General features: G+C 44.1%; 1 protein-coding gene across 3 annotated transcripts in view; it reads right to left on the bottom strand.

Annotated features, from left to right (window-relative positions):
- The window catches only part of MAP7D2 (MAP7 domain containing 2), a 113,711-nt gene that overhangs the window by 31,301 nt on the left and 68,124 nt on the right, over positions 1 to 14,286 (bottom strand). For 2 of the 3 annotated variants that reach the window (XM_044911712.1, XM_044911713.1), the window contains exons 6-7: positions 9,980 to 10,110; positions 6,917 to 7,044 (exon numbers count right to left, since the gene is read on the bottom strand). In XM_044911712.1, the coding sequence (XP_044767647.1) occupies positions 6,917 to 7,044; positions 9,980 to 10,110 (259 nt within the window). Of the gene's footprint in view, positions 1 to 6,916; positions 7,045 to 9,975; positions 10,135 to 14,286 lie in introns of all 3 variants that reach the window. The other variant, XM_044911711.1, reaches the window with a different exon arrangement.

Here is a 14,286-nt window from a genome sequence, read left to right as displayed (position 1 = left end):
AAAAAAAATAAAAAAAAAAAAAAAAGAATCTCGCTGAGACAGTTAGTAAAAGCTGCATATAGATTGTAAATTAAGTAACAATAACATGTCAAAATTAAATTTTGTGATCTTCCACAATTGTACTGTGGTTACACAAAAGTAACGTCTTCATTCCTGGGGGTAAAGAGTCATGATGTCTTCAACTTACTCTCAAACGGTTCTGGGAAAAAATCTGTGTGTGTGTGTGTGTGTGTGTGTGTGTGTGTGTGTCTATAGAGTGAATGAAAGTGAGTGGGGGGGGGCGCCTGGGTGGCTCAGTCATTAAGCGTCTGCCTTCGGCTCAGGTCATGATCTCGAGGTCCTGGGATCGAGCCCCGCGTCGGGCTCTCTGCTCACCGGAGAGCCTGCTTCTCCCTCTCCCACTCCCCCTGCTTGTGTTCCCTCTCTCACTGTGTCTCTCTCTGTCAAATAAATAAAATCTTAAAAAAAAAAAAAAGAAAGAAAGTGAGTGGGGGGATGGCAATGATGAAGCAACTATGGTTAAACATTAATAGGATGAAAGGCATATAGGAGTTCTTTGGTATAGTTTTGCTATTCTTCTGTAGGGCTGAAAGGGTTTAAAAATAAAAAGGCTTTTGGGGTGCCTGGGTGACTCAGTTGGTTAAGGGTCTGCCTTAGGCTCAGACCATGATCCCAGGATCCTGGGATCAAGCCCTGCGTCAGGCTCTCAGCTCAGTGTGGAGTCTGCTTGTCCCTCTCCCTCTCCCCCCTGCTTGTGCTTGCACTCTCTTAAATAAATAAAATCTATTAAAAAATAAAAATAAAAAGGCTTTTAAAATTGGTCTAAACTAAAAAAAATGGTCTAAACTCAAGTTATCCTCTAGTAAAACTGAAAAAATACAGGGCTATAGACTGGGGGAATGTATAAGTATGGCTATGAAGAGGGAGCATAACTTAACATTTTCAATTATCCTTTTCAAGAAAATGTTCAAATAAGAATGTAAAAGCCTATCTGAGAACAATGGTGGTGGCAAAAACAACAGGCAGATTGTCAATACAGAGGCCCTGATCCACAGTAGATGCTCATCCGTAGGCAGGGGTAACCACACCATATATGCACCAGGGAAATGTATGCAATGATGCTCAGTAATGATTGATTAAATGTCCTCAACCATTGAAGGAATCAGCTGGCTCCAGGAACCTTCCATGAGCCCATGATTCTGAGTGGGAGGTACTTATTTTGGGCCACGCTGACAACCTGGTCTTAATTTTTTCCCTTATGTGGACAAACAAAATCTGTTTTGTTTCTCAAAATGCATGATAAAGTAGAGTTAACCTAGGCTCCTGACACAAAACCGATCTCAGGTAAAAGGTATCTCTCAAAGTGATTATGTTTGGCAGACTGTATTTTCCAAAGATGATCACAAAAATATCTCCTCTGACCCCACATGATCCTTTGAGTTCCTTTCTCCATCCCACTGAATCTTGGATGGCCTGACTGCTTTGACCAATAAAACACAGCAGAGAAGGAACGCTGTGACAATTCATGGCACAGTACTTAACTAGCCTGGCAGCTTCCATGTTCTGGGAGATACTTGCTCTTGGGAACACTCCCTCTTAGAACTCAGTGCCACGTTGTGAGATGCCGAAGTGATATGGAGAGGCTATGTGTAGGCATTCTATTCTGGTTCCCAGCCCCCACTGAACTCCAGCCAATAGCCAGCATTAACTGCCAGCCAGGTGAATGGCCTATCTCAGACTTCCAGCTCAGTCAAGACAGGTAACTGCAGCCCCAGGTGACACTGAACCTATGGTGGAAGACCCCAAGTGAGAACCACCAGGTGAACCCAAGTCAAACCTCAGAAAAACCACACAAAAGACCCCAAGAGAGACCCTCCTAGTAAGCCCAAGTCATAGAGCTGTGAAAACTAGTAACAAATTGTTATTTTGTGCTACTAAATTTTGGGGGATGGGTTATTACAGCAGCAAGAGGTAACTGAAACATTCCCCATCATAATGACCAAAGTGACTTAGAATATATTTCTAAAAACCTGAAACCATTAGAGAACATTTCACACTGAAGAATTAGGAGTACAGGCAGCACTAACACTCAGAGGCAGGGACAGGTTGGACAAACGCACATGACCACACTTGATTTCCTCTCTCTAGGTTACAAGAAGAAAGCTATGCTCCATCCACATCTTTGAGAGTGTTGCTGAAGCTAGTTTTCTAAAACCCATACAAGTACCCAACAATGCAAACAATGGAAATAAACTTGAACACTTAAAAGAGCAATGACATTAATATGCACAGCCACGGAACACTGACTTAATTTATCTGAGATTCAGGAGAACAATGTGCTGCCAGAGCCATTTATCACATGACGTGTCTGAGTTTCTGGATGGGGGTTCAAAAGGACTGACTAAACCACCGTTCAAAGCCACATTGCTCCCAGTATGCTTTAAAGATCACACACACTTAGTCTGCACAGAGGGAAGGTTGAAAATTCCACTCTGGTTGGGATTTTGTATGTGACACCATTTTAAAAATCAAGGGTTTCTTTTTTTCTTTCTTCAATATTGAACATAAAAAAATTTATAAAATAGGGAAAGTATGAAGAATGACATAACAAATACCCACACACCTAACAACCAGTTCCAAAGAAAGACATTAGAAATATTCTGGAATCTCCCATGTACCCCTCCCTCACCCCTTCCCCCACTTCCCACTCAGAGGCCATCATTACTTTGCATTTTATATTTGCCATTTTCTTACCTTTTCTAATCATTTTTACCACATTTATATTCTTAAAAACATGCTGGTTTTACACATCTGGGAACTCAATATAAATGTCACTGTTGATACTCTTTTACAACTTCCTTTTGCTGCTCAACTCTATGTTCCTGAGATCCACCCACTGGTTGTGGGCAGCGGCAGTCCATTCTTTTTCACTGCTGTAGAGTTTGGCTGAATTTTCAGAACTTATTTAGTCTACCTGACTTTCCACATTTCTCAGACCTGGTTCATACCCATTGTGGTTCAGCCATTAATTTTCACCTGGGGAAAAATTATCTTTCTTTTTGAATGTCTTAAAATCAAGAAATGTGGGCGCCTGGGTGGCTCGGTTGGTTAAGCGACTGCCTTCGGCTCAGGTCATGATCCTGGAGTCCCGGGATCGAGTCCCGCATCGGGCTCCCTGCTCAGCGAGAAGTCTGCTTCTCCCTCTGACCCTCACCCCTCTCATGCTCTCTCTCTCTCATTCTCTCTCTCAAATAAATAAATAAAATCTTTAAAAAAAAAATCAAGAAATGTTTGCTTCTCCTTAGACCTCTCAAATTGGTGATTCTGATTTAGAGGTACTGGAGCAAACTCCTGTCCCCAGGGCACTTCTTCTTTTTTTTTTTTAAGATTTAATTTATTTATTTGACAGAGAGATAGAGAGAGAACACAAGTAGGCAGAGCGGCAAGCAGAGGGAGAGGGAGAAGCAGGCTTCCTGCCGAGCAGAGAGCCCGATGCTCCATCCCAGGACCCTGGGACCATGACCTGAGCCGAAGGCAGACGCTTAACTACTGAGCCACCCAGGCACCCCCCCGCCCCAGGGCCCTTCTTAAGGAGAATGATTCTGGTAGTTTTGACAATACACATGAAGTCCAGCTGTGTTAGAGTTTACTATTTTTCCTGCCTGCACGAGGGATGGCATGCATAGGGCTCTGAAAAGAAAGGTCATTCCATTAATTTTTCTTTGCTGAAGTAGCAGGAATATACTGTAGTACCGTAGAAGCCAGTATCACTCAACCTTCAAACATTTCCCAGGAGAAATACATGGCCCAGAAAAGAGAACATTTAAGGAACTGATTAGTAGGAGAAAAAAAACAACGAATGGCTCAGAAGGAAAGAGGAGGCAAAGGGCCTGCCCTTGGGCAGGAATGGTCCTAGCATTGCCCATACCCACCAGCCAATCCCCTCCCGCCCTCTAGGCTCTACTTTCCTTCTAGTTTTTGTCACATGGACACACACTAAGCACCTACTGTGCAACAATAAATCCAATCAGTCCCCACCCTCCCTGCAATCTAGCAGATGATACAGTGCAAGAAGCCACAGATCAACATGGCCTGCTTCCTCCCTCACTCCATACAGGGCTCTGTTCAAATGTCACCTCCCCAGAGAAGCCTTCCCTGACCACCATATCTAGCTACTACTCCCCTCCACCACTCTCTGGCATCTGACCCAGTTTTATTTTTCTTCATAGAACTTCTCACCACCTGATGTTATATTTGTCATTCACTGTCAGGTAAGCTTCCCATGGGCTGAGAACACTGGGCAAAGAGGAGGCACTGAGCATGCCCATGAGGCTCTGTGAGCACAGAGAGGGGGGTGAATTCAGTTTTGGCTGGTTCTGTAGAGGATGACAGCTGAGCTGAGTTCTGAGGGATGAGCAGTTTAAGTTGGACAACTCTCTCTGCACTAGGCCTGCAACTGTCCTCATCTGCATTCCCATCTCTCTCTCCCCTCACTTGGGGTCTGTTCAAATGGAAACTGTTCTCACTCATTTGGGGGTTCTCTGAAGCATACGGGACACAGGGACTTGCATTCATTCATTCCACAAATATTTATAAAGCACCTATGAGGTACCCATTACTCTTCTATACAGAGGGGAAATTTAAAAGATTTCTCTCAATTGAACTGCATTAAAAATTCCAGGATTTGGGGGCATCTGGGTAAGGCTTAGTCGGTTGAGCATCTGACTCTTGATTTCGGCTCAGGTCATGATCTCAGGGTTGTGAGACTGAACCCCACATTGGGCTCTGCACTCAGTGCACAGTCTGCTTGAGATTCTCTCTCCCTCCTGCTCTGCCCCCCTCCCTCGCTCGCTCTCTCTCTAAATAAAATCTTCAAAAAAAGGTCTGGGATTTTGTTTAAGTCTCTTTGGTCAGAATGAGCTTTTTATAAAATTTAGATGATGTGTCCTTTAAAATATAAAATAGCTCCATATATATATACAATGGAATATGATTCAGCCATAAAAAGAGAATAGAATCTTGCCATGTGCAACACATGGATAGAACTTGAGGACGTTCATTGTGCTAAGTGAAATAAATCAGATGACAAGTACTTAAAGATCTCACTTACATATGGAATCTAAAAAATAAACAAAACCAAGCTCACAGATCCAGAGAACAGACTGGTGGTGGCCAGAAGGGGGGGCGGGTAGAGGAATGGATGAAATGGGTGAAGGGGTTCAAATGGTACTAACATCTGGTTATAAAATAAGTAACCCATGGAATGTAATGTACAGCAGGGTGACTCCAGTTAATAATACAGTACTGTAGTGCATATTTGAAAGTTGCTAAGAGAATAAATTTTAAAAACCCTCACAAGAAAAAAGAGAAAATGTTGCACCTATGTACGGTGATGGATGGTAACTAGACTTATTATGGTCATCATTTTGTAATGTATACAAATACTGAACCATTCATTCTGTCCACCTGAAACAAATACAATGTAATCTGTCAACTGTATCTCAATTTAAAAAATATAAAATAGTTCCTGAAACACACCATCAAGATTTTCAATGTCAAAGAAATAGCACAGAGCCCACTGTGAGCCTGCTTCCAAAAACCGAATTCTCATCTCTACAGAGGGCAACAACCCCCTTAGTTTACCTTAGTGAAATTTACAATGATGATGATGAAACTTGCCAGCTACTCTCCATGCAGGGACCATGAGTCAGTATCTATGAAAGAAAGGGGTGTAATCTGGAAAAACCCCAATAGAATAGGCTTTTCTGTTACTGTCCCACCCTAACACCGGAGTAGTAATGTGAATGGAAGGCTCAGAAATAAGACAGACAAATAGAGACCTTACAGCCCACCTAATGGATTCAGATTTTGCAAGAGAGCAATACTATAACCAAAGACAGGCAATACAAGCACAGAAAGAATGCAATGGACTTAAAAACAAAACAAAAACTTGATGCTGTTAATTCAGCAATATGTTATGTAAGGATTTTCCTTATAGAAGACAGATATATCAATAACAGGTATTAGTAATCTATAAAAACTGTATGTTCTCTGAACAATATAATAGAGAAAAAGTCTCTGTTAGAAAGCAACAAATTAGAAATAAAGAGCTGATGTCACTTATATATTTTTTTACTCTGAAATATTTTTAACAAAGGCCCAAGTGTTCGTTGAATCTGTGTTTTATCCTATGTTCTCTGAACCAAACTGATGCACTAAACAAGTCTTACATGATTCTCTACAGAGTTTTCTATTTTCCAAATTAAAATCATATTTCTCTTTCTCTCTCAGTACTACAGAAGACGATTCCACTCCACTAGACTGAGTTATTTACTGAGTCATTCTTGTTATAAGCAAAATATTTTAATGACATACGAGAGTGGTCACACAGGGTGAATTTGCTTTTCAGTGACATGGTTTCATTGGCGAGTTCACCCAATGCTTCACAAAAAAAAATAATGGCTTCATTTAAAAACAACAACATACTGCTGATGGTGACTGACAACTTATTATTTCCTCTCTGTTGAAGAGACAGATGAGGGAGGGAGAGAGTGAGTGCCCAAGTACATGAGCTTGAGCACACAAGCACAATGCAATCACTTCACTCCAGATGCAGGTGAAGGAGAATGCCAGAAAAGCAGAATGGAACCGATGGACCAAAAGAGAAAATGTTGAATGGATCATCTCCGGAAATCAGAATCTCATACTTAGCAGGCAACAAACCTCTGAAGAGCCCACCATTTATGCAAAAGATACACAGAGAGTAAACGAGGTAACTCAAAGTCCAGCATTCCTCCTGCTCACCTCTTCAGGTTGGCCATGACTCATGTGGCAGCAGGAAGCACACACCGCAGTGTACAGAGCCCCACCAAATTGCTTTCACTGTCCAACTGTGGCAAAGCGAAAACATGCTTACTTGGATGTCACTGGAGAAGAAGACCTCTTAGCAATGCTTCCTGGAAACTCGCATCTTCTCAGAGGAGACCCAAGGCCCACACTGGGAACAGAAGTTGTTGTTCGCGGGCCCCGCTTCATCTTCTCTGACTGGAGGGGACACAGAAGAGGTCAGCTATGGCCCATCACTGGCAATACTTCTACAATTTCTTAAAAATAAAACAAAACCCAGATGCAAGTGATGCACAGCTTTCTTCCAGAAGGGTCCATATGAAGCTATAGTGCTTCCCATAATGGGAACCTTTGCAGGAAAGCACCATGAGGTCATCAATTTGGTGGCCAATATTGAGGTCATCCAATTAAAAAAAAAAACTTCACCCTCAAAATGCAAAGATTTCCTACTCTTTGTTATCTTGCAAAAAGCTAACAACAGAACAGAATATTATAAATGTTATGAACAGAATATTATGATTCTGGACATATAGAAACTAGATCACTCATCATCAGGGAAATGCAAATCAAAACCTCCATGAGCTATCAGCTCACACCTGTCAGAATGGCTAAAATCAAAAACACAAGAAACAACAAATGTCAGCAAGGATGTGAAGAAAAAGGAACCCTCATGCACTGTTGGTGGGAATGCAAGCAGGTGCCACCACTGTGGAGAACAGCATGGAGGTTCCCCCAAAAGTTAAAAAATAGAACTACCCTGGGGCGCCTGGGTGGCTCAGATGGTTAAGCGTCTGCCTTCGGCTCAGGTCATGATCCCAGGGTCCTGGGATCGAGCCCCACATCGGGCTCCTGGCTCAGTGGGGAGCCTGCTTCTCCCTCTCCCTCTGCTTCTCTCCCTGCTCATGCTCTCTCTCTCTCTCTCTCTGTATCTCTGTGTCTCAAATGAATAAATAAAATCTTAAAAAAAAAAAATAGAACTACCCTATGATCCAGCAATTGCACTACTGGGTATTTACCCAAAGTATACGAAAACACTAATTCGAAGGGATATATGCACCCCTCTGTTTATTGCAGATTATTTATAACAGCCAAATTATGGAAGCAGCCAAAATGTCCACTGATAAATGAATGAATAAAGAGTATGTGAATATTAGCCATAAAAAGAATGAAATCTTGCCATGTGCAACAATGTGGACAGATCTAGAGAGTATTATGCTAAGTGAAATAAGTCAGAGAAAGACAAATACCATATGATTTCATTCATAAATGGAATTTAAGAAACAAAACTGAAGAAAGAAAGAGATAAACAAAAAAACAGACTCTCAAATACAGAGAACAAACTGGTGGTTGCTGGAGAGGGGTGGAGATGGGTCAAAGAAGTGAAGGGGAGTAAGAGTACACTTATCATGATGAGCACTGAGTAATGTATAGAATTGTTGAATCACTATATTGTATACCTGAAAGTAATATAACACTGTAAGCCTGTACTGGAATTAAAAAGAAAATTAAAAAAGAAAAAAAAACTGGGAAGAGTAGAAAAATACATAATCACCCAAAAAAACTATAGGTGGGTATAAATGTGGTTAATACCCAAGACAGTGAGCTGTGGACTCTAACAGTGTACCTGGTGTAACGGGGACTACAGCCCCATAGGGACCACCTGTCCCTGTACATCATCCCCACGGCCTCCCTCGGCAAGAGGCAGGAAGCATGGCCTCTGTGCCTGGCACACGGTGAGGGCTCCACAAGGGTGGTTCCCTTCTCTCCCTATTGCACTTTTCCACAACAAACCCTCCTTTGCCCCCACCCCATACACACACATACAGTAACTGACCCTACAGTAAAACCCAAGGTCTGACACATTCACTTCTCATGTAAGAACCTCAGGGCCACAATGGATTTTAAAAGTACATACAGTGTTATAAAATAAATGTCCAATAGTACAGTAATGTGGCAGTCTTAAAACAAGTCCACACGTCATTTGATGCTCCTCCCTTCGAGTGTGGGTTGGTATTAGTGACTTATTTTTAAGGAACAACATATGGCAGAATGATGGTGTGTAACATATAAGATTAGAGCATAAAAGGTGCTGCAGCTTTTCCCTTGCACGCCTGCACCCGCACCCCTCCCCTGGATCTCTCACTCTGGAGGAAGCCAGCTGCCATGTCATTTGGACATTCAAGCAGCTCTATGGAGAGGTCCACACAATAAGGAACTGAGGCCAGCAGCCATGTGAGCGAGCCATTCTGGAAGAGCCCCAGCCACGCTTTCATAGGACTATAGCTCTGGCCATTACCCTGACCACATCCTCATGACAGACCCTGAACCAGAACTACCCAGCTAAGCCATCCTCAATTTCCGACCCAAAGAACCAGTGTGGTAATAAACATTGCTTTAAGCAGCTAAGGTTTGGGGTGATTTATTACATAGCAAGTGATAACTAACAAAAGTAGCATGGTATGTATAATTTCTAAATAAATACACATAATTGGGAGTACCCATTCAACATGTGTTTTACTGATGGTGTCAGTATGATGTCAAAAATGTTTAAAGGCCACTGTTATGGGGGCGCCTGGGTGGCTCAGTTGGTTAAGCGACTGCCTTCGGCTCAGGTCATGATCCTGGAGTCCCTGGATCGAGTCCCGCATCGGGCTCCCTGCTCGGCAGGGAGTCTGCTTCTCCCTCTGACCCTCCCCCCTCTCATGTGCTCTCTCTCTCATTCTCTCTCTCTCAAATAAATAAATAAAATCTTTAAAAAAAAAAAAAAAAGTTAAAGGCCACTGTTATGGATTGAAGGCTGACCTAGAACCTTAGTTCTAGTTGCCTGTAGAGGCGAGACTGGCAACCTTAAAAGCAAAAAGACAACACTCAGAACATTCCTTTTGACTCCTGCCCCTGGAGGGCAGTCTGTAACAAGGACAAGGTCTTTAGGAATTTGCTCCAAGGCACTTAGATTTAGGAACATGCAAAAAGTTAAATGATTTTCAAAGGATGAGTGAATTTTTAAACCACATCCACCAGTTGAGCAGTCTCTGGAGACTGATGGAAACAGAGACCCCCGGTTAAGCACAGGGAGTAATCATACTGTCAAATAAACCCATCCCAAGGGGTGAGAGAGTGGGTTTAAACCTACCGGAGAGGCCTCCGCTCCTGCAGGGGCTCCTTTCCCAGAATCTCCTACACCAGATGTAGATGGAGTCTTCTTCCTCTCAGCACTCCGAGTGGGAGAAGACTTGTAAGAAGATTTAAGAGGACCAGCAGGAGCTACACGAGGACAGGCATGGGATACTAGAAGGTTACAATATCACAGCCAAAGAGACAGGGAGCACAGAAGGAAAAAGTAGGGAGAGGAGGGAATTGGGAAGAACACATTTTCTGTTAAAACATAACATGGGCAATCCACATTCTCTAAATACCACCATACTTTTTCGAGTATATGCAGAATAGATGCTATCTTGAAAGATTTCCATACTCCATGCTCAAGAGTCCAGTTCATTTCATGAGTTCAAAGTCTGGGCTTTGGAACCAGACAGAACTAGCACTGTCACCAAATAACTGGATCACCTTGGGCAGATTACTTAACCTCTCTAAATGTCAATTTCCTTGTGCAAGAAAGAGTTAACATAGCAGCCCTGAAAACTGTCCTTAGAAAGGCCTGCTTTACAAGGCTGGTCCTTGGTCAGCACCTGAGAACTTAGAGAAGGGCTCTTGCTATTTTTTTTTTTTTAAAAGATTTTATTTATTTATTCATGAGAGACAGAGAGAGAAGCAGGCTCCCAAGGAGCAGGGAGCCCGATGCGGGACTCGATCCCAGGACCCTGGGATCATGACCTGAGCCGAAGGCAGACGCTTAACCATCTGAGCCACCCAGGTGCCCCGGGTTCTTGCTATTAACTGACGAGTACCTCACTGTGCCTAAGCTATATGTAAAACAACATGACTTAGCCGCTTTCCTTCTGAGAGTCTGGAATTCGGGTATGTAACTGGCCGAGGGTGCCTACGTGACCAGCCCTCAATAAAACCCCGACCACCAAGTCTCTAACGAGCTTTCCTGGTTGGCAACATTTCACATGTGTTATCACAGCTCGTTGCTGGGGGAATTAAGCACGTCCTGTGTGACTCCACTGGGAGAGGACTCTTGGAAACTCGCACCTGGTGTCCTCTGAACTTCGCCTGCATGCCAATTCCCTCTGCTGATGTGCTGTGCACCTTCTACTATAACACATCACAGCTGTGAGTGCCACCATATGCTGAGTCTCCTGAGCGCTCCTGGCAAATCAACAAACCTGGGGCTGGTCTTGGGGACCCTGATACAATTGGTGACAGAAGCAGGAACTGCAAGAATGACCCTGATTCACAGACAAATGGTAAAAGCAGTGTTTGAAGAAGAAAGGCTAGGGGCACCTGGGTGGCTCAGTCGTTAAGCGTCTGCCTTCAGCTCAGGTCATGATCCCAGGGTCCTGGGATCGAACCCCGAATCAGGCTCCCTGCTCAGCGCGAAGACTGCTTCTCCCTCTCCCACTCTCCCTGCTTGTGCTCCTGCTCTTGCTATCTCTCTCTCTCTGTCAAATAAATAAATAAAATCTTAAAAAAAAAAAAAAAGAAAAAAGAAAAAAAAGAAAGCCTAAAGGCATGGAGGATGATGACCTTCTGGTGCCTGGTGGCTATGGCGTCGGCCACTGTATCAAACAGCAACCCAGCTGCTGTCTGTTGCAAGACGTAAAATACCTATGGTATTTGAAGATAACCCATCCAACTCTAAGAGTTGGCTTGCTGGATCCTCTGGCTGGTTTTGGCCATGCTGGCTAAAGTGAGAGAAGTACAACCCAGGTAATGTCTTTGGTTTTGGTTTTCTCCTCCAAGTGGGAGTGGGACACAACCTCCTTGTTTTTTGCCATCAGTGATTTGATAGGAATTTAAAACTCTAAGTACTAGAACCAGAACAAACGTCCATACCTGGTGATTTTTGCTATGACTTTTGCATAATGGAGCCTCTGGAAAAAGGGAGACATGAAAAGAGAGGCAATCTCCAGACAGAGATAGGTTTGGAGTTTTAAAAATCAACCTGGATCTATTACAGATACAGAACACCCCTCCATGGGGCCCTATCCCGTGAAAGTATCACGGATACTGGTTGCACCGTCTGGGTCACAGACAAATGCTCACAGGAAGGAGCTCGTTCCCCGATGGGACCACCTGACATGGAACTGCTGGTCAGCTCTTAATTTCTGATGCAGAGCCTAATTACATGCCTAACCTGTGATTCCTGACACAGCTGTGAGCTAGGACAGGGTACTTACAGGGAGTATGACCCCTTCACCCTCCCCTGATGATCAGACTCAACACCTGCTGACAAGATGTCTGGTATTTGACTTGCTGGGTTGGGTGCAGTTTGTAACAATGGACTAGGAGCCTAACTCTATTTCCCTTACCTTTCTCCTGCTACACACACCTCAGGAAGGCAATGCACCTGTCCCCAGAGAGGGACTGCTTTTTCCCTAGGCTGTTCACTAGATAAATGAATGGGACTACAAGAGATGGCAGTTGATGCAAACCTATCCTGAAATTTTTTTGAAAATTCAGGATTTTGTTCTGAACATGGTATGTCTTTCTGGTTAAGTTAAAATTTTTTTTGGTAAAAAAGGCTCTTGTCCTTCTTGCATTCAGCCTTTCCTTATGAAGGATCATTTTAAAAGTAGAGGATGGTTGAGAAAATGTTAAGTCTTGATTACTGAATGGGGTACCGTGATAACAATGGAAAAAAACACAAAATCTAGCACCTGTAGTGGTGCCGGGGATGGGAAGGACATTCAGGATCTTTGTTTTCCAGAACTGTTCCTGGGAACTCTGCCCTTTTCCTGAAGAAAAACTGTGCTGCCTGTGCCAGCTGCTGTGAGCACTTCAGATCCCCTTGGACTGCTGAGCCCAGGTGGCTGATGACAATGGGACTGGGAGCGGCAGGGCAGGCCAGTTCCTGCACAGTCCCTAAAGACCACCTCTATATGCCGCCCGCACTCAGCAGGTAATGAACTCATGTTGTTGACAGAACTGTGTGGAAAATGACCACCTCAAGTAGTCCCTCTGAAAGCAAGGACTGACCTGAATTCCTCGGGCCAGACTGAGAACCCTGGGGTGGGAGAAACCATGGGTGGAAGCCACAGTGGGGGCCCTGTTAGCCTGTACTGCCTGACCAACGTATGTCCTGCTTGGGGTGCGTGGAACACCGTAAGCGGTTTCCAGGGGACATGTGTGTCCTCAGGGATTATACTCCCTAGGTGTGTGTTCTGACTATTGTGACACTGCCTCCACCCTGGAAGGCTTGAGGACGGCTTCATCTTACTGACCAGGTTGTGCCTGGGCCTGAACTGATGCCTTGGGCCAGGTTAAAAAAAAAAAGTGTGGGTGGTGCGGAGCCTGGGTGGCTCAGTCGGTTAAGTATCTGCCTTCGACTCAGGTTGTGATCTCGGGGTCCTGGGATCAAGCCGCGCATCGGGCTCCCTGCTCAGCGGGAAGCCTGCTTCTCCCTCTCCTGCTCATGTTCTCTCTGTCAAATAAATAAATAAAATCTTAAAAAAAAAAAAAAAGATTCATACAGAAAATCAAGGAGGAAGCCACCTGGCTTTCTAAGACAGACCTTTATGCTAACCATCTGTGTTTTAACTGGCTAAGTCCAGAACCCCTAAAGGATATAAGTGAGGTCAATACTGTAGGTTGGCCTCACCCTGCTGTGTGGAATCCTACTGATGGCAATTCTGCTGTAAAGCTGCCTTTGCCAAAGACCAAGGGGATGGACTGTGCAGAAAAGAAAAAAGAAGGGGTGCCTAAGTGGCTCAGGCATTAAGCGTCTGCCTTCCGCTCAGGTCATGATCTCAGGGTCCTGGGATCCAGCCCCGTATCGGGCTCCCTGCTCAGTGGGGAGTCTGCTTCTCCCTCTCCCTCTGCCTCTCCCCCTGCTCATGCTTGCTCTCGCTCTCTTCCCCAAATAAATAAATAAAATCCTTAAAAAGAAAAGAACAACATAGAAGGTCTGACTGCTGTCCTTGGAAAGGCCAGCTTACAAGGTTGGCCCTGGCATCAGGGAACTTGTTTTCCGGGAGAGCTCCCACCATTAACTGATAAGAGTGGCTCACTGTGGCTAAGCTGTTTGTATAAACAACATGATTTATGCTCAACACCTGCTTTCTTTCTGAGAGTCTGGAATTTGGGTATGTATCTGGCAGGGGGTACCTATGTGACCAGCCTCCAATAAAAACTCTGGGCACCGAGTCTCTAATAAGCTTCCTTGGTAGGTAACACTTCATACATGTCACAACTCATTGCTGAGGGAATGTGCTCTGTATGGCTCCACTGGAGAGAGGACTCTGGACGCTTGTTCCTGCTCTTCCCCAGACTTCATCCCATGGCCTTTTCCCTTTGCCGATTTTGCTCTGTAGACTTTCA

This window comes from Neomonachus schauinslandi, chromosome X (genome assembly GCF_002201575.2).
Source record: "Neomonachus schauinslandi chromosome X, ASM220157v2, whole genome shotgun sequence".
NCBI lineage: Eukaryota > Metazoa > Chordata > Mammalia > Carnivora > Phocidae > Neomonachus > Neomonachus schauinslandi.
The sequence above is the reverse complement of the archived record's forward strand: the minus strand, read 5'-3'. Positions and strand labels throughout refer to the sequence as shown.